The sequence below is a fragment of the Aythya ferina genome (genome assembly GCF_964211825.1).
Source record: "Aythya ferina genome assembly, chromosome: 5".
NCBI lineage: Eukaryota > Metazoa > Chordata > Aves > Anseriformes > Anatidae > Aythya > Aythya ferina.
In genome coordinates this window covers 7830148-7851012 of record NC_140301.1, presented here as the reverse complement: position 1 = coordinate 7851012, position 20865 = coordinate 7830148, and the positions used below count along the sequence as shown (strand labels likewise).

The following is a 20865-nucleotide window of genomic DNA, read 5'->3' as shown; positions in this document are numbered from 1 at the left end:
AGGAAAAAAAAAAGGAACTTTTGTAAATATCCAGGGTTTGAGTACTATGATGAATTTGCATTTGATAATACATAACTTTTGTAATGTTTTTTTCTTTTTAAATCAATCCTAAGAATATACAACAAATAGTTAGAAGAGTCTTTTGGGTACTGTGACCATCTTTACTATTACCATAAATTGTTAAAGGGGTTAAATTTCCATTTACTGTTTGCGACCCCCTTCCTACAACTCAGCCTTAAATAGCCCAAGAAATATTTATTGTATCCTCAAGTAAAACTTAAATACCTTTCCCCTTTTACAATTTCTGAATGACCCAGCAAGGGCTCTAGTAAAGCTTTACTGAACCATGCCGCTAATAGTTATTTAATGTTGTTCTGTAGCCTGAAAGAATCTCGGTAGATTTTTCCTTTTAATCTCTTTGAATTGCAGGCTCATAAACCTCTCTGATGAGTCTGCCAGTGTTTTCTTAGATCCTGCAGTTGAGACAATGGAGCTGCAGTATTCTTTCACCTCTTGTTGTCGGACAAATCCAATAGATGGCAAAATCAGGCAGGCTGTACTTCTTGTGAATTAAAACTTGTTTTTCGAGTTGTGCAGACCTGATTATCTATCATAATTTTCTGGATCTGTTCAGAAATGCATTTCAAAAAGTCTGTTCTACAGACTGAGCATGTATTGCATGTAAGTAAACCTGCTAAGCCTAACTCAGTACTGGTAACAATACCAGTCTTAAGTAATGTTCTCATCCTGCAAGGGAATGACAGACAGTGGTTTATTTCAGAGAATCACCACCAAGAGAGACATGGCTCTAAGATGAGGAGTAACGATGTAGATAAAATAAGGAAGAGTGCAAGGAATATTAGAGTAACTAACATACTCTGTGAAACCATTAGGTTTGTGGTTCTGCTTGTAAGTCCTCCAAATTCATATTGAGATATGCCTCTGAAATAGTAAGCCAGATCTATTTGTGCTGTCCTAAGGTATTTTAGATTCAATAGTGTATTGAATCTGAGAATGAGAAAATAAAACAGCTATGTTCAACTCAGAAAGTAAGTTTCTCCAGCTTGATGCAAACAAGCAAATAATTGCAGCATACAAAATGGAATGACCGAGAGATTACTGGATTGTGTGAAGTTTGGAGATGTATTCAAGTTGGGAGTACTAATTGAAAATTTGAGATAACCAGTGAGTCTACTCAGAGTTGGAATAACCGTCTCAGTTCAGTTACGGAATGTTATAAGCAATGATTTTTTTCTGTTGATAATTTTTAATTACTATTGCACTAATGAAATGGAAAGTTTGGTTGAAATTCTGTTCGCTGGGCTTTGTACTGTGCTATATTTGGAATATGAAAGAGGACAGATTATTCCTTAGCTTTCTTCTTCATTACTTGATGAGAAACTTTACTTAGAAAGCATGGTAACCTTGTGAATTTGCATCTCATCAGTTCATGGTGGCATATGGCCCATCTGGTCATAGGAAGACATGTCCTAGACCTCTATCTCCAATCCTATAAAGTTTCTTTTAAGTTAGATTCCGCTTCATGAATGCCAAATAGAACAGCCTGATCTCTTTTTAATTCAACTTTTTGCTACCTATAAATGAAGCTTAAGAACATGGATTCTTCCTACCACCTAAGAGACCATTTTTCTTTGTGATTTTTTTCTCCTAAGCACTCAAGAAAACCAAACAACAAAACAAAACACAAAAGTGAAATAGGAAGTGTTTGCATTTTGCATACTGTCATTGTAATTTCAGTATTGTTTATTTCCACTGCAGTGGGGAAACCTGAAGGAAGGAAGGTAGCTAGGTAGACCTCAGTTTGATCACTGTGGTGGTTTTTTCTTCCTAAAAAAAAGAGGAGGAGAAATCTTCACTTCACACAAGGCCTGCTGTAAAAGAGGCATATTTGTTTTAATCTTCTTTAAAACTAATTTAGATGAAAATCACTCTTAAGGATCTATAGCATATGTTTCAGTTGCAATTACAATAGATAGCAGTTTGGTTGCTGAATAAAGCCTGGAACTTTTTGATACTTAAAAAAAAAAAAAAAAGTTGTTTCAATTGAAACAAAGTTGTTAGTGGTATTTCTGAAAGGTTTACAAATGTTAATGTCCTAATGATATGATTTGAATTCTGTCTGCACTGTGTTCTTAAATAGATTAAACTCCTGCTTCTTGGCTAGTATCATATCTGTCAGTATAGCAGTGTACAAAATGTGCTGTCTCACAGGTTTTATTTTCATACATATATATATATATGTATATATATATATACACATATTTTTTATATTGAATGACAACTGAATAAAGTTCATACAAATTCTGGGAGCAGGAGCTGAACCCTAATCACCAAACTATAGATACGTGATCTCTGTGTTGTGCCCTCTTTGTTCTGGTCAATTTCTTTTCATAGTGACAATTTGCATAGAAAGAGGAGACCATTCTTACCTGGATAATGCTGTATCCAAGGAGATGCACATAAAACCTCTAAAATCATGGCTAGAAGAGGTAGCTGTGAAGTCCCCTTCTTTATCCTCTTCAGTCCAGAGTAAAGACCAGTTGCATAGTAGAAGCTGGAAACCCTTTAGAAGAATACCTTACAATCTAGTGGTTGGGTAGAGCAATCTCGTGGGAACTAAGAAAAGCTGTAATCTGTAACTCCGATTTTTCCAGCAAGTGCTCAACAAGTAGTTCTAGAAGAACAAGTTCTTTCACTGCCATCTTACTTTTCATAGAAAGCAGTTGATAACATTGTATTTTGTAGTAAACTTCATGTTATTAAACAAGAAAACTCACTTAAAAAATTAGTTATCATAGGGAAGGGGCTACTTTCTCAATAACAACTGCATTTAAACCTGAAATAAGCACTAAGCCACTGAGTCTTGCCAAATCAGACATTTCTGTGTACGTGCTGAAGTTTAGCTTTCAGGCATTCCTGGTTCTCTAAGAAACTACAGCATTTGTGGATTTGGCACTTCAGGTATCAGGCAGCATTTGGGAAGTTTGGTGAAGTAGGTTATCAGATTTGTTTCTAATATTACCACATATAATTTTGAGCAAAATCTGACATTGTTAACCTGGTGTGAACCATGGACATTAAATGTGAATATGCTAATAAATTACAAAAGTCAATTTGTATTTATATTGCATAATTAGCATTTGGCAATTTGAACTGAATTACACACTTTTTATTTTCATGCTGTGTTCAATGTTGGAAGAATCTAGGGATTCGAATGAATAGATGTTAGGTGTGCAGACGAGAACTGACATTCTTTCTGTATCGAGAGAGTCTCTTCGTTATAAAAAGAACACTAGGACTAATCTTCCCCTAAAAGTGTTCTTTGTTTATCTTTTGTTAGGTATATAATTTTCCAGGAATCTTAGTGTTCGTCTAATAGGGAACCTGAACATCTATTTTGTACTTATTTAGAGGTTCTTATTTGGCCCCTCCTTTCAAAAGGAGAATGGACTGCATAGGGAGATAGTGAAAACCTGCCTGGATGTGGTCCTGGGCAACCTACTGTAGCTGGCCCTGCTTGTGCGAGCTGGCCTTTCTTGTGCAGCTCGGGAGCTAGGTGATCTAGCCAAGTCCTTTCCAACCTCCACCATTCTGTGATTCTGTGGAAAGTAGAGGTAAACACACCCTTAGTTAGAGCTTGTGGAAGCCTAGTTACAGCTAGGCTTTTTAAGGGTGTTCATATCAAAACAAAAGTTTGGCCCTAATTTCATGTAATCATTGGGATATGTATGAAAGAACTGTTTCCAGTAGTGCTCTAATTTCAGTAACACATCTTCACCATTCACTTCTCCTTGCTACAGAGTGACATATTTCAGCAGAGATGGAAATTTTAGAGAACTGCTTTTTTCACTGATTATAAGGGCTAGATTTAACTCTCGTAGGGACCAGATTTACTGCTAAGTATAAAAAAGTGCAAACTTAGCAGGACAAAATAAGAACTTATATATTACCTGAGCTGAACATTTGTCACCATTTTCTTTATAGAAGATAATCTGACAAAAGAATGGCCACTACATGCACAGGTTTATCTTGAGGATATGTCCTGGAATGAAGGTGAGTGCTGCCTTGTTCTCAGTGCCTTTCATTGTCATTTGAAATGCTTTCTGTTTCTTCTGTGTCTCATACCATTATGTTGTCTTATTTTACTTTTAACCTTTCCTCTCCCCTTATTTATATTTTCCTGAGATCTAGTTGCTCTGTTCTCCGTGGTCACCTGCTATATTTCTATTTCTGTTAGTTCCAGTCAATACTATATTCTGAAAGTCTACTGAAAATAGCACTGTTGAGTTGGAATTGGGACTTGCCTTTGTGATACTTGTTTTGCATTCCCTCTTTTTTTTTTTCCTCCTCCTTCTCTTCTCTTTGGGCATGGAGAATTTGCAGGACCACTTTTCACCTACATCTCGCTTTGTAGAGTGAATTCACCTTTCTGGATTCTCCCAGAACATCTCATGCATCTTCTTGCTCTATCTGTGATTGTGGAGTTGACTTTTTTTCTACCTGATTTTTCTACCTGACAGTGTGTTACTTCTCTCCTTCATGTTACTCTAGTTTTTATCATTTACTTGCTTTTTGGAGTAATGGCTGATTTATTTTTTCTTAATGTTTTTTGTTGTTGTTAAGTAAGGAAAAATGCTTTTGTTTCTTCTGTTTTACGTTTCTTTTGAGTTAGGAGTTTGTTCTGGAATCATGTTTGGCATCTGTATGACTAACACTCCTCAATTTGTTCTTAATTGTTCTCTAAAGATTTTGGTACTTTGTCAGAATCAAGCTCTCATTCTCAAGTATTCACTGATGTAGCCCTTTTAATACGTGTCTGTTTCACTGACATACTCCTTTTTATTATTTTCTCTTTAAAAGAGAGTACACTGACCCTGGCTGTTTGGCATTAAGATTGTCTCACAGTCACAGGAAAAAAAAACTTTAAGAATATACCGATTGCTTGGACAACAAACGGTAACATAGATATTGACATTCACAATCCAGCAGTGAGAGGTCACACACAAATTGTTTTCTTTTCAAGAGCAGCTCTGTGAAGAATAATCCAAAATAAATTCTTGATTCATCGTGAGCACTAAAGGTTTTTTTTTGTTTTTTTTTTTTTGTTTGTTTTTTTTGGCAGATGAACGATGTTACACTCTTTCATGCCGATGTGGTGGGAATTATGCAGTCTCCGAGAGTGAAACCAAAGATGTATCTTTGGTTTGTTGTGACACATGTTCACTTGTTATTGAGATCCTTCAATGATTGTTCCATCGTGCACATTGAGTTACGAACTTTAAAAACGTTGGACAAACAGGACGGTATCCTCTAAGGGATGTATGTTAAAGAAAAGGGGGATGCTGCAAGAACAAGTTCAGGCAGGAATTAAGAGAGGAAATATGCCTATTTACTTATTAACATAACTCTGAGGATATGGTGCTTGTTGTTTTTTTTTTTTTTTGCGTCTTTTTCAACTAAAGAACAATTTATTAAAAAAGAACCAGAACACTGTTTTGTATAACTGGACTGTATCTCATGATCTAAATGACCTTTCTTTCCCAGCAACCAGCAAAGTAGCTTCTTTCAGTCTATCGGCTGCAGGTTGGGCCCTACCTCTTAAGTTAAATCCTTTTGAAGGCTCAGGTGACAAAATTTAATCAGGAGGCATACATATGAGAATGCTTTGAACATAATGAGTAATAAAGCACGTTAATGGGAAAAAGGAACGTTTTCTATTTCTGTGCTAAATATTTTAGTCACCTTTAAAATCTTTAAAGGACTAAGCCTTAGGAAGAGGTGACAGAGTTGCAGATCTAGCAGGCACTGTACCACGTAGCAGGTATACTGCCAATTCACTGTACTATACAGTACATCTACATTAACTTTTCAATTTGGACCAGTAGTATACTTTAGAATTGACTTCATCCATCGTCTGAATGAGTACAGTCTTCATTCCATAGATGAAAACTAACCAGGAATTTGTGCTTTGATCCCTGCTGGAAATATACCGGCTCAAACTAGTTGAAGAAAACCCTACAAACCACATTTGAGTAAATGGGCAGCAGATCCTGAAGCCAGTTGTTACTCTTCTGTTTCAATCCTAGTGTGCCACAATACTTATGAAGGTAGATATAACCTAAGTGTGTTTCTAGATGTGTGATCATAGTGCATTGCCACCTTCATCCCTTGTTGTCAGTCAGTGTAAACTTTGTTTTGTAGGAAAATACAAAACTTCAAATAAATTCAAGCACTTACTGTGAATAGCCAGAGGAAACAGAGTAAGAGGCATGTCATTTTTGATGATGGCAGCGGTGTATCATTCCTGATTTCAAGGTAGTTGTAATCTCAGAAAGAGACATCTTTGTCAAGTAATACTTGTGTCTATTCTAAATAAAAATAACTCAATTTATTTCAGTATAAAATAATATGGAAGCTGGCAATAGACACTTCATTCCTTTAATCATCAAGAAATCTATGGCCATTGGGGCTTGCACGTAGAAATCCAAAGTCATTCAGAGGCCATATCTGCAAAATGAAGTAACAGGAAATTTTAATCCCAACCCAGAGTTCAATATTTTCATTTGTTAGTGTTATAAGCTTTTCATAAACTGCACCATTTTTCAGCTTTTTGATTGGGAGGCTATAGCGCAAGCATTGAAACGTCTCCTACTTATATGTTTTCTTTACTAGGATTAATATATATTGCATATGAGGAGGAATCCTAATTCTATAGCAGCTGTAGACAACACTAACTTATATAAGTAATTCAGTGCAAACACTAAACCATGGGAGGAAAAAATCTAAGGATTTATAGGTAAGCTTATACCATACAAATGGGTATAAAGGAGGAGTATGCCTGCCTATGTCAGGGGGTTTCAACCAAGGGGGCTCCTCTGAAAATGGGATAAAGGGAAAGAGCACAAATCATGATCCAAGTACAAGCACAAGTGTCAGAGCATGATGCTCAACAGTAAGAACAAACTTTCTCTCCAGAAGTTAACCACATAGTTCATACTACTGAACGCTCCCAGGAGTACTTTCCTCTGAACATTCTCTAATTACATGTAGGCTGGCCTTAGATGCAAAACAAAAATGAATAAATAAATAGGCAATGGAGGACATTCTTTAACACCTTGTCTCCCTTGACTGCCTATGTCTTTTCACTACATATTCTTTCAAAGATAGCACAAGGGGATCAGCAGGGAAAGAAATGATGCTGAAGAATGAACGCCCGTCAGTGGCTTAGAGCCTATAAAAATCTCATGCCCCCCGCTCAAGATGAAGCGACCTAGACAAAGGAAGATGATGTGCTACGCTGTTCCAAAAGGATCTGCTGGTATGGTGTTTATCTTGCTCATTTTTCCTTAGAATTTGATCCTATAGAAGGTGTGCAGTCACCTTCCAGGAACAGCAAATTCCTCTTGAACTGAAGTTACAGAACATTCACAGCACAGAAAGAGCCTTTCTGCTTTCTGTGTGGAGTAAAAAAAGTGATTTTCTCAGCTTGCAAGAGGAAGCTTGTGCCAACGTTCAGTATTTCAGTCTCCATGACTGCTCCTGAGTGGTAAAAAAGAGGCAAAGGCCAGTAAGAATGGGAGACTGAGAAGCAAGAGACAGCATCTACTCAGCATCTACTTGGAGCTAGACTGGTACAATGTGCTGCTAGAAGTTTCCTAGATTTGTGTTCATCAGGCCCCTTCTAGCACTGTGGTAAGTTACAGCAATCAGTTGGATTGTACCTAGGCCCTTGGGAAGATAAAAGGATGAGTGAGTTAATTGCAGGACCTCAAGCTCTCTGGATCTGGAAAAGACTCAGAGACCTCTTGAGCAAGTATCTTTGAATATACACGTCCTTTTTTTGCAAATGCACTTAAGGAAGAGCAGGAGCAACGTTTGCTGACACACAGAAATACACGTATGGCTCTACATCCATACTAACAGTGAGCTTTTTTAAGTTCCAGAGAAGAATATAGTGTTATGAAACAATAACAGAAGAATATTTGTGGTCTTGGCTAGAAGTAAAGCTACAGAATTCAAGGTTCTGTTGCAGCAGGGTGGGTGTCAAGTCTTTCTTTGGCCTCAAAGGAAAACAGGTGTAAAAGGAAATAGGAATATTCCATGAAATGCAAGCTGATCTGAGTAAATGCCCAGAGGAGGGAGTTTCTTAGGCCATTTGCTACTACACAACTAATTTGAGGCTATTTAAATCACACTGTCTGCAACTTGACCTTCTTTCAGTGACAGTAATCAGATGTTTTATATAGTGTTTGGACTATTTGGTTTCAAATTCATCACAGTATTCTTAGCAGTGGATTTAGAATGAAAATGTTTTATCTAGTTTGCATGCAGGAGGGAATCTGAGAAACTACTTAGAGTGTTTGTTCCATCTTCTTTCTATGTGGAACAAAGACATGCCATTTTGTGTAATAATTCCCAAGTCTTCAATTTATGACAGAAGTTGACTCTGACTTGGTGGTTCAAACTGGCTAGTCCAATTAGCGGCTGTTTCCTTTTGCCCTCTTTGGTTTGGCCTACATCGATCTGATCTGATGGATGGGGCATAAATGGGGCTAACTAGCTCTTTTGAAGACACTTGCTCGGTAGGTCTATTTCTGACATGAAGCGTATGTCCAGGGAATGCACAGAATATCCTACTTAGGACAGGATGAAGCGTGAGCTCTATCAAAGCGGGGAGTCCTCCCCTCAGTGGGGTTCTACTGAATTGGCAGATTCTTATATTTCAGAGGTCTTTTTATGGTATGAGCTTGGCTATCTAAGTGGCAGCTGATGTGCGTGCAGGGAGAAAAAGGGGGAAGCATTCAAATATCATTGCTTCTGTATGGGTTAAAAACTGGTGCAACAACATTGAGAATTTTAGGTCTAAACTTCACAGGTAAACGTTAATTCTTTATGAAGTTTATCTATATTTTGCCAAGAACAGATTGCCTAAACAAATGTAATACATACTCTCTTCTGTTGAAATCCCTTACTTCCAAGTTAGATTGGCAACAACTCTCTTGTTAATAGTTCTCTGCATCAGTTAATACAAATGTAATTTAGGATTCAAAAGGCACTGTTGTATCTGCTTCTCCTAACTCCAGTGTAAGAGAAAACCATGTAAGGTTTGATTTTCAAGACAGTAGGAGATTTTTCGTGAAAGAGAAGCCAAGCCTCTCACAGACTACATTTTAAAAATGGTTTTCTTGGCCAGTGGTCTACTCGTTAACTACCCCCACATAGAAAAGCTGTATTCTGCAGCCTTTCATTGTAATGATTGATAGCAACATACAACAGCTAGATACTGTAACCTGATGTGAATTAGCATAAACAACTCAAACTATAAACAATCTTTTGAAAAATAGTAATTTTTTGCTCTTGTAGGTACCATATCTCATTACAAAAGAGATCTCAAAAAAATAAAGAGATCTCAAAATAAAAAGGTAATTTTTAAAATAAAATAAATCTCATTAAAATGTTAATAATCACTAGCCTATGCACCATCATAAAATAACTGCTATAAAATATGGTTTAAAAAATTACTTTGATGAAAGATCAACTGATGGCATACCATCTTTTTAAACAGATGATATTCTGCAGTTCTAAAGTACTTCTTCAATATGTAACATCTGTAGTGTAAATTCCATTCATTTTTAGAAGCTTATTGCTTCCTCAGCTTAGAGGTCAGTCCTGTCAGTCACCTCATTAAAGTCTTTCAAACATCGTGCTTGGTAGGGTACAAGCTGAATGCAAATCTATCGCTGTGGAGGTATACTGTGAAAAATTATGGCTGTCCACATTCTTAGATCATTCATATGTACATTATTTGCTAACAGTCTCCTTAAAGTAGTAAACACCATTTTTCCAGTCCTAACCCATCAATTACAGGTGGTGTTTTAGTTTTTGTTTATTTTTATGATTAATACCAGATTCCAGTTAAAAGGGCTGTCAGTATATTAGCATGATCTGTATTCTACCAGTTAATAATCCAAGCTAAAACTTGACTCTCATAGAAATAGCTCTATTTAGAATTAGCATTTTTAGCTCTGGTGTACGCAGTACAGCAAACAATACAGAGATGGAACAAGAAACCCTCAGTGAACACTAGGGTAGAATTCAAAGCAAATGCTATCCGTAAGGACCAGAGGTCAGGCAAAACTTAGTGGTGGTAAGGGGGACATATTATTTCAGGTTTAATAAGCAATTAGTGATAATGGTCAGGAGATGCAAGATTGAGTTTTGTTGTTGTTTGGTTGGTTGGTTTGAAAAGTCTAAAGTTGTGTTCCTAAAAACTATTAACAGATCTTTCTAATTTAATAAAGTTTCTATATTTGATCTCCTTTGTGCGTGTAATACAGCTGTGCTAAATTAAACTTATGGTTGTGTTGCAATATATGGAGAACAGTTTTTAAAGCCATTTTTCATTGTTCTGAGTGTCTCCACTTTAGCTTTTGAAAAGCTGGTACATAACTCTACACATTCTCCCTTGTTTCTTAGATAAAACTTCTTATGGAGAGGAAGTTGCCTTAGCTTCTTTTTGGTAAATGAGTAAATTAATAATGCAGATAATATGAAAAGGTAATTTAATATGAAATAAAGCTGTAGAATTACTGGAACAGGAGAAGGAGCCATGGAGGTTTATACAATACAGCGCTAATCAAAGCTTTTTTGTTTTTGTTTTAATAAAGAAGTGGAGGACAATTGCAGTAGCACAGATTTGACTTTACCGTTAAGGATTTTTCACACATTAAAAAGCAGCAAGGCCAGTGCACACGTCTACATTGTGTTTGCAAGTCCTAGAACCATAACATTTTCTTCCATCTTTGTTTTATTCCACTATGGAACTGGATTTCTCAAATTACAATAACAGTGAAATATGAAGCTGCCCTTTTCTACCATTTTGCAAAAGCAAGAATCAAGGTAAGGATGCAGTGTATTTTTCATGCAGTGGTCTGTGTTTGTATAAGGTTTTGATTTGCTTGCGAAATAATTCAGTTTTCAGAGGCATTGACTGCTCAAAGAATGGTTTTCAAGAAAAAAAGACTAATTTTGCCTCAAATTCTCACTAAACATTGACCAAAATGTTGTTGAAATATCATTTGACGGAAGTGTCTTATGTGTTTGAGCTCTCTTTCACATTTGCTTTGGCTAGACAGTTAAGGCAGCAAATGCTAATGCCTAACATACAGGCATTACAAATGTATTAATGCAAATATTTTTGGTACTGTAAATACCTTAAAACAAATGCGTCCTCTTATCAGTCCGTAAGGAACAGGTCCATAGCACCTGGAATCAGTAGAATTCCTGAGATTATCACCTTCTAACCAAACATGTCCTTTAGGCACCTATGATAAAGCAGGATTGAATTGAAATGTAATAGGAAAACAGAATAAAATGGTATTAAGCATTGTTTGCCTTATATTGCCTTATATTGCCTTATTTCTGTATACTATATTTCATGACTGTATAATGAACTAATTTTTTATTGAATCTAGTAAGACACAATGCCAGGTTTGGAGGGATGAGAGGGAGTGCTCCAAAGTATCTGTTTTATCATGTGCTCAAAAAACAATGGTTTGCAACAAAAAATCTAAAATGAAGATGTAAGAGGTTAGACCAATGTGACAGGGTCATTAATTTAATAGACTTCAAAAGAGGTCATTAGGATGTTGACTGAAAATCTGCCCTCCTGTCGCAGTAACAGCATGAACAGGGCAGCCACACACTCATCAACATCCTGGGGCCAGCACCAAGGCTAGACCTGTTAGTAGATTCATGATGAACTAACTGGTAATTGATTGTGACATCAATTACGAATAATCTCATCATTTTATCGGAGTAGGCTTGTCAAAGTTCTAATTAAGATCACAGTTCATTCTATGTGCAGGCAGAATCCACAACACATTATATTGCAATAATGATGATCACAAAACAGCAAATCCCTTTTTATAATTTGAAAATTAATGACGGTGACCTTATACTATACGACAAAGACCTTTCATTACCTATATATATTATGCATTAACTATATTACATACCGTAGATTCATGGCATTCACTGACTAAATCACTGACAAAATGAGGAATAGCAACGTGGCTGTATTAGTTAAATAAGAGTGCAAAGCTTTTTTAAGTGAAAAAGTTGCTACTGTGTATCTTAAGATTTCTGCTTGGAATATATGACACTTTTGACTGAAGAAAAAAAAAATATATAGATAACTTCTTACAGGTTACCAAGTAAAATGTTTAGTAATTGTCCTTCTAGTCTGTTTTTGTTTTGAAAATTCTAAAGCAGGCCGAAAAATGCAAGTAGTAACATACTCTCAATCTAGGTAACACTTAACATGGACTCTAAGGCAATTTACATTTTTTCTAAAACCAAATACAGAGTTGAAAGGTTACTATTCCACAAATTCAGAACAAAAAATAGAGAAACAAAAATAAAATAAATCCCAGATTTCAAACAAAACTCAGTCTGAGCAGTGTAAACATTAATATTTTAGAAACAAGACCCACGGTCTCATAAATACAGCAGTTTACTTACACAGAATTCTAGGATAACAGACTAAACAGAAAAAAAACACCACTGTAGTGTGTAGTCCTGGCTGTTACCAGACCAGGAACCAAGAGTGGCAACCTACCCAACTGTCCTTCTGTTGAGCTGTGGCAAATGTATAACATCCAGGTGAAGAACCAACAGTTTGCCTCTAACACTAGCAAAAAGAACTGCTCATCATGGAAAGCATCTGGGAGCCTGTCCATCATCTCCCAGCTGTCCAGGGTAGGTGTACTAGGCACGTCAGAGGGTACATCCCTGCCTACTCCTTTTAGAATCTGTATGTGGAGCTGTTGGCAAGGAATACATCTAAACCCTTTTGAAACCTGCTTTACCTTTGTTACTGCATAGGCTTATCAGATTTCAGTAGTTAAAGGGGTCATTTAAACAGGATCAAGGTCTTTTCTCAGGTAGATAATGATAGGACAAGGGGAATGGTCTTAAATGAACAGAGAATGAATTTAGATTAGCCATTAGGAAGCAATTCTTCACTGTAAGGGTAAGGAGGCACTGGAACAGGTTCCCCAGAGGAGCTGTGGATGCCCCATTCCTGGAGGTGTTCAAGGCCAGGTTGGATGGGGCCTTGGCCAACCTGATCTAGTGGGTGGCATCCCTGCCTATGGCAGGGGTTTGGGACTGGGTGATCTTTAAGGTCCCTTCCAACCCAAGCCATTCTACAATTTCTGGCACATGCATGGGAGAGTTTTCTCTTGGAAGACCAGTTGGTTTCAGCTAGATGACTTTTGCCGCACTCCTAGTATCAGTGTTGGAACTGGAAAGGTTTGGTTGATTTGCCCACTATTGGGCAGCCTTAAGGGACCCTAACTATGTTAGCAGGACAAAAAGTTCTGTTTACAGCTATTATATCCCAACTTGCAGGATGGTGGATGGCTTCCCCAGGACAATGAGAAAGACTCTTGGCTCTCCTTTCTTCCTCTTATCTCAGATAAGGATGTCCAAAGTAATTTCGTACCTCTCAACTGAGTGTAACAAGAACTCTCTTTTTCTGTAGGAGATGCAAATCAAACCTGACTAATTTTTAATGGCTAATTAAAAGCTGCAACCTGCCAAGCATCTCAGAGTTCTGTAGTACCATTTTCTGCATGTCAGAGCTAACAGAAGTCTATCAAAAAACTACGTTTAGGGCTGTCATTAACATGCACCTCAAAGAAAATATACCAGGACATAGAAACCATGTTGCTGCTACCTAGCCAGCCTTGACGTAGGAAACAGATTCATCATGAAAAATTAATACATGCATAGATCTTTTTTAAAATAAAATGCAATATTATTTTAAATATAATTATTATGATCCCACTGAAGAGCAATGAGATTGAACTATAGCATCAAAGGGAGGCATAACATTTTTTAAAGTATTTGAACTGTTGGACTGTAAAGGAATACCTAATACATCTTCCCCCCTACAAGAATAAACCTGCTAAAGGATGTGTAGTAGCGATGCATGAAAAAAACTAAGTCCACAAATGCAGAGCTGGCATCATCAGCCATTGTAATTTAAAAACAATCTAAGGGAAAAGGCAAAGGATTCTACCCAAGCAACATTACAAACAAAATTACTAACAAGAAATCAATTTAAAAAAAAAAGTAATATGCAGGTTCAAATGACCTGCATAGCACATGCATTTCAGTGTGTTGGGAGCTAACATTTTGGTAGGTCTCTTTAGAACCCATTTAGCCCATTTAGAACGTCCAGCAGCAATTGTTAGGTCAACTGGATATTCATCTTCACCATGCCCACCAGAAGCATTCACTGTGCCCACATCCTACACAAGGGTTGCTTTTCAGATGCACACTGCGATGTAAAGCAGCATTCTGACCTTTCCAGTGCAATGTCTCCTGCCCAGCACCTCCCAGAATTACAAGTCACACGTCAAACTACTGTCATTTTGAAGGACTGTCTATATCAGCAAATACATAGAAAGGAGAAACATGAATTACTACAAAAGGAAGATTTTTTAAAATGAAACAAAGAAGGAAATGCTTCACGTTTCTGAAAACACATCACGTCTTGCAAAACGTTACTGCTTTACACACAGAACACTACCAGCCTCCCTTCTACTGAACTGGTTCTCGTGCTTTCTCACTTTCCCTGATTCATAAGCAGGACGTGAAGCTCATCTGTTACCATGTGAAAGAAATAAGGACTTCATAATGCAACAGAATCTAACCATTTACAGACCTTCTCATCTGTCTTACATACTCCTAAAGCATTAACAAAAAATAAAAATGCTTTTGCCACCTGTGGCGTATCACTCACTACTTCTAATACTACTAATAATTACTAAGAATTTGTTGTCTAAACAAAATGTTCATAGTTTGCGTTCCAGCTAGAATATATGCAATAATGTATGCTCCTATATCCTGAAATTTACCGCTCCTGGTAACTATGTTCTCCATGGAAAGGACCCTATACCTCTAAATGTGTCATAAAGAGTATTGTCACAATGTATGATTCATCTAGAAATAATAAAGTATAATACCTTTGTATAGTGCTTGTCCATCATCTAGGCACTTCACTACAACCTAGAATTAAGACAAGCAGTAAAAATCACACAAATTACATGAAAATGTTAAACCAAATACTGGTGACAGGCCATAATTATTAATTTAAAAAAAAAAAAAAAAAAAAAAAGCTGTTTACACTCCCTTTGAAGTAAAGGCTAATATGCACCGAGCTATTTCTGGACCACATCACTGATTTCATTGGGACTATTCACATTGAACAAAGTTAATTCTGAGTATCAGCCTTGGTAGAAGCAGGATCTGCATACGAAACATCTCAAAGCTACCTAAGCAGAGTAACTGGAAATAAGATATATGTGTAAAAAAAAATAATAATAATTTTATGGAAAACATATTTTTGGTTTTGTACACTGATAGGCTGCTATTGAATTTATTATTTTTTTTTTGTGGCAACGGGAAATCCACTTGCTTGACAATTCACAGTGATGTTGCATTTTGGTATCTGTAAGTGATGGACCACTCTCATAGAGGGAATGACTGTATCTAAGAAGCACACCTGAAATCAGTTATCATTACTACACACAAGGTTGTGAATAAAGTAATGGTTTTTGAAAAGACAACATTGCCAAAAGCATTTGGCTTGGCTGGGCAGTATTTTAGTTCTTCTTAACATGTAGGCTAGCTCTGAGAAGTAGAACTCCAACAACCCTAACAACTGAATTTTCACATAACTAAATAGTATCTCTCCTATACAAACAGCAATTCCACAACAGTGCAGGTTCATCCAAAAACATGCTGCCTCTGATCTTCCACAGACTCTCAGTAATCCTTGTGCCTCTGGTTTTGTGCAGATTATCTGAGGATTTATTTTCAAGGAACACCAGTTCTAAGGGAGAACCAGTTACCTGAGGTGCAGCTCATATGCATGAGAATGCAGAGGCTGGTGCTACACATGCCTCTTCTCCCTTCCAAGGCTGTAAGGGCTCTAGTACAGGAGCAGATAGACCAGAAGAGCAAAATAATCATTCAGAACAGCTTTTACTGGTAGCTTACTCTGTTTCAGCTCAGATAAGTAAGTATCATTCACTGCTACATCATGGCTAAATTTGCAAGGCCGTTGTCATTTACTGAGTGGTATACTCAATGAAGGATAGTCTTTCTGTGATTTTTCATGACACCAAATGTTGTTCTTTGAGTAATCTCACCGACTTCAGCATCACGAGATGAGATAGCTGCACTGTGTTTACGGTGATAGCAGAATAACAATATACTAAAAATAAGATTAGCAGAGATTAAATCATCTGCCTCAAAACAAACAGACAAACAAAAATCTAAATGAAATTCCGGCTTTTGTGGTTTTTCTTTTTGGTTTGGGAGGGGTATTTTGGGGAGTGCTAAAGATGGATAACCAGATTTGTAATAAAGAAGTGAATTCTAAACGAGAATCTCTGGCAGTCTCTCCTTTTGGGATTCGGAGTGGTCTGGGTTTGTCAAAGAACGTCAGCGTGTACAATCAGCTGGGAGCAGACGAAGTTTGAACTCTTGCAAGGTCACAGGTATTCACATCACCTCTAGCTATATCAAAGTTTTAAAGTTAAGAAGAACTAAATCATTCCCATCTTTTCTTTTCAGTTCAGAGGCTTCCTTCTTGAGCTATGATAAGAACTAATCTCAGAGCAGGACAAAAGAATAAAGTCTGTAAGTTCTCATCTATCCCTACTAAGGTCTATTTAAGTGCCTCCCACTTTGGTACAAGCAACAAATGTAATTGCTTCATGGCCTGCGGGTGTTCATTTAACAAAAGAAGCTTTTGTGAATAAACCACAGGTGTTACCTTTCTTGATTAAAGTGAAATATGATGAAAGAATCTACAATATCAAATGACAAATTTACTAAATACTGATTAAATTGCCTTATTTAAGTAAATTGCATCTATTTAGGATAAAACATATACCACAGAAATGCAAGAGTTGTGTTTTCTCACTCGATACTTAAAGTCTCACATAACTACTCCTTAATCCTTTATTTATTAATTCAGAACCAAGGGTGACTAAAGCTTAGCAGATACTTTTTTTTTTTTAAATGATCCAAATGCACCATTTCTCTACACTTATAAAAAATGTTCTTTATATTAAAGCTGCCAGGTATATAAAACCCAGCAGTATTAATCAGCACAATATTTTTAAAATCAGTATATGCTTTTACATTTTTCTGTGCTCAAAAAAGCTATGAAGTGGTAGCAACCACATCAGAAAGTATAGGTGATCCTAAATCAATGTCATCTGACTAAGTATCTGAAAAAAAAGCTGAATTGCCTAGAATTTAACACTTTTTAAAAGAATATAACAGAATTAGTTTACCTTTAGCACTTTCCTTTTACTTACTGAATGGTTTAAGTTGCTTATGAATTAGACATCCTGTACTTAGCTCAGTTGGTTTAAACACATATATTAAAAAGAGAATTTATGAACTTGGTCCAGATTATCATGACAACAATGAAACACTAATATGTTTTTCTACAGAAATTAAATTTACTATGACAAAATATATTATGAATTAATTCCCTAAACTAACAATTGCTTAAAACCCAAAACAATTAGGTTTAACAGAAAAATTATAAAGATGTGAAGACTTCTCCATCTTTAAGTTTTGAAATAAATTATTAACCAATATGAAAATCTCTTTGCTTTAAAACAATGGTTCTCTTTTGAAATCAAAATCATTTTAATAGTGAAAGATTTCCTAAGCTTTTAGTCCACTAGAGTTAGGAAATTATGGGTTTTCTTGCCTGTTCATAGGCCAAAACTTTCCAGAACAAATCTAACTACATTTAGGAACTCCTGAGAAAAAAAATCAAAATATTTCTATGATTCATCAGTCCAGACTACTGTTAGCTTTCTTGATTCACAGAAATTTGATATTTTGGAAAAAACGTGATTACATACACAGCAAAGATTACTTATTTACTTACTGGTTTGCATAGATTTTTTACACTATAATCATTAAGAAGAAATTGATTGTTTTCTTCTCTGGGAACCAGATGACATAACAGGGCTACCCTATAGCGTAGAGTTGAGAACAAAAAACCTACTGGTTCAGACACCAACTGGAACTTACTGTTTGTAACACAAAACAGTCAGACACGGACATGGTATAGGCAGACTTGTCCTCAAAATCTACAGTGAGACCTTGGTTAGCTGGTCTCATCATACTGAACAGTGTTTAAGATGTTATTACTAGACTTGGATGAGAGGAGTAATGGAATTGGAAAGTCTTGTGGCTTCCAACTGACATGAGCAGTAGAGCAAAGATAGTTTACCACAGAAGAAAGCACCTAGTGTGGCAAATTCAGAAATCAGTGATCTTGAAACAACCTTGCCTTGAATCAACGCCACGGAGATCTTTTTTTATGGTTTTCCTTGAGGAATGGACTGGCTGAATTGGCTAAGTGTCCAGGTCCCAAGCAATGCCCTTTCCCTGCCCTGGCGTGGCTGCCTGCCCTCCAGAGCAGCTGATGGGGTGCAGGTGCAGCTGTCTCATCTCGGGTCACACCGTGGGGAAGGAAGAGATCTAAGATATCTCAGCAGGGACTCATCCATGAGCAGCATTTATGCTGAGCCTGTTACTGCTGGTCTCTGCCTGAGCTACATCGCTGGGTCAAATCAGAGGCACCTATGTTCCTGAGACAGCAAAAACAAAACTTCAGAGGTAAACACCCATCCACTTGAGAAGAAAACGTGGAAATACGGTGAAGGAATTGATAGCGTTCTTTGAGTTTCTTTTCCCCTCAATGATTTAGTTGTGACAAGTCTATATTTTAATTAAAATTACTTCTCCAATTTGAGATTAGCTCTAATCATGAACTTGCTGTACTTGGGATGTGGAGGGATCTGCAAACGAAGCAAATTGGCTCTCCTTTCCCAGCAGATGTTTAGCATAACTGCTGCTTAATTTACAGTGTAACTTTCTCCCCAGCCCCTAGAATACATTACGCCTCTAGCATGCTAGAAGTAGAAGAGGGACGGGACAGGAAGGAAGCAGGATGTTTCCATTCTCCAAGCCAGCAACTATTACAACTTAGATTACTGACGTACTAATCCATGAGTATAAACTAGCTATTAATACACTAAGGACAAAGGAAAAAGAACCAGTGTTTTGAGAAATCCATTTTTTTAATTGCTATTTAGGATATTTACTCTTCAGTGTCTTAAGTTGTGCACCCAAATTCTGTAGTGCTGTGCAGTGATTAATATAGCGTTGTTTACATTAACGTTACGTTATTCTCAGTACCCATGTAATATCCTCACAGCATCTGACAAGGACTGTGTAAGAGTTAATAACACTGCGTAAGACCACTTCTGTGGTCTGCAAACATAGTAAGATGCATTATCTTCAGAATTATGTTAGCTCTAGAGTTAACCACGGGATGAGGAGATGCCATCTCCGCAATGAACCTCATTTTAGCACAAGGTAAACACACTTCCCCCACATCAGCTAGTCTCACAGCATTAGTGGTGTGTTGTGATTGATTACCAGCAGAGTGTTGCTGAGATATGGATTTGTATCTCAGCTTTTTATCGCTATGACTTGCAAAAGGCAGTTCCTTATTTACAGACCATAGCTGTATTAAGTGACATTATTAGGTACTACTTTTGTTTAAGTGACACAAAGGCTTAGCATATTGGTGGTTTATGACATACAAGCTGTTTTAATCTGATGATTAACCCCTCACTTTTTCAATTTGTAAATAGGAGCCACAGCACAAGAACATATGGTACTAAAGAAATTAAAGCTAAAGTAAATGGCATTAAAACAAATTCAAATATAACAATAGGATACTTGATCTGAATTATAAACCTGAGTCTGGATTAGACTTAAAAACAGGAAATAAAAAAACAAATATGAATATGAACCTTTCAAAAAGAATTTAAGACCATTTCAGGGTTTTACTGTGATTGAATAATTTCCTTACTAACCCACATTATTTAAATTTAATAATTAAATGAATAAATCAGTACAGAGATTTTTAAATGATTGAAATCAGGTTTGAACACCATGTTACTAAAAATTAGTTGTCTACCTTTTTAACTTTTGGGTTTGTATCACATTTCTTCTGATCCAGGAAAAATACGTTATGCATTCTTAAATGTTCATTATGGTAAATACACTTGATACCTATAAACACCAGCATGGAGCACAAAATCCCAGAAGAACCGAGGAAAAAATACTAGCTGAACTCTTATACTCCATACCAAATATCATTAAAAGGGCAATGAAAAATACATTTCTTAAATTTGTAACTGTATAACAGCATAATCAAAAAAAAGGAATCTTATTCTACTTTTCCTGTAAATACAAGATTTCTCCCATTATTATCCTGTGGATAAGCACCAACTTCTAACATATAAAGTATCATGTTCCTTAAATGGACCAAAGTAGAGATACTCCCTATTTACTTAAATTTTAATCTAAACACATGCTTAACGTATACATAGTTCCATCTCTTTGTAACCCAACAAGAAGTACGTCAGAGACAAATATTTGGTACGTCCTTACACATAGTTCAATCTGGCAAAAATGTTTGTCCTCGTATGACATACTGCTTTGGCAAAGCATAGCAGTGAACCATCATAAAGATTTTCACATAACTGCCACTGCTATACTGCATTTCTTTTCTACTGAAATACCCTTTTTCAAAACAACTTATGCAACTTACATGGGATATTTTGTTTCTCATTGTTATTACAGTTTGGAAGGTTTGTGTTATAATACCTATTGTAATACCTATTGGTTGACAAACACCAGCTAAGGACAAAGCAGAGGTAA

General features: G+C 36.5%; 2 protein-coding genes across 6 annotated transcripts in view; one reads left to right on the top strand and one right to left on the bottom strand.

Annotated features, from left to right (window-relative positions):
• DNAJC24 (DnaJ heat shock protein family (Hsp40) member C24) overlaps nucleotides 1-6277 on the top strand; it is a 34586-nt gene extending 28309 nt beyond the window's left edge. For 2 of the 3 annotated variants that reach the window (XM_084521303.1, XM_084521304.1), the window contains exons 4-5: nucleotides 4006-4074; nucleotides 5144-6277. In XM_084521303.1, coding sequence (XP_084377429.1) covers nucleotides 4006-4074; nucleotides 5144-5268 — 194 coding nt within the window. In that variant the 3' untranslated portion in view covers nucleotides 5269-6277. The other variant, XM_084521302.1, reaches the window with a different exon arrangement.
• Nucleotides 6278-6383: 106 nt separating this feature from the next.
• IMMP1L (inner mitochondrial membrane peptidase subunit 1) overlaps nucleotides 6384-20865 on the bottom strand; it is a 33041-nt gene continuing 18559 nt past the window's right edge. For 2 of the 3 annotated variants that reach the window (XM_084521299.1, XM_084521300.1), the window contains exons 5-6: nucleotides 11235-11345; nucleotides 6384-6528 (exon numbers count right to left, since the gene is read on the bottom strand). In XM_084521299.1, coding sequence (XP_084377425.1) covers nucleotides 6460-6528; nucleotides 11235-11345 — 180 coding nt within the window. In that variant the 3' untranslated portion in view covers nucleotides 6384-6459. Of the gene's footprint in view, nucleotides 7154-7191; nucleotides 7561-11234; nucleotides 11346-20865 lie in introns of all 3 variants that reach the window. The other variant, XR_014693648.1, reaches the window with a different exon arrangement.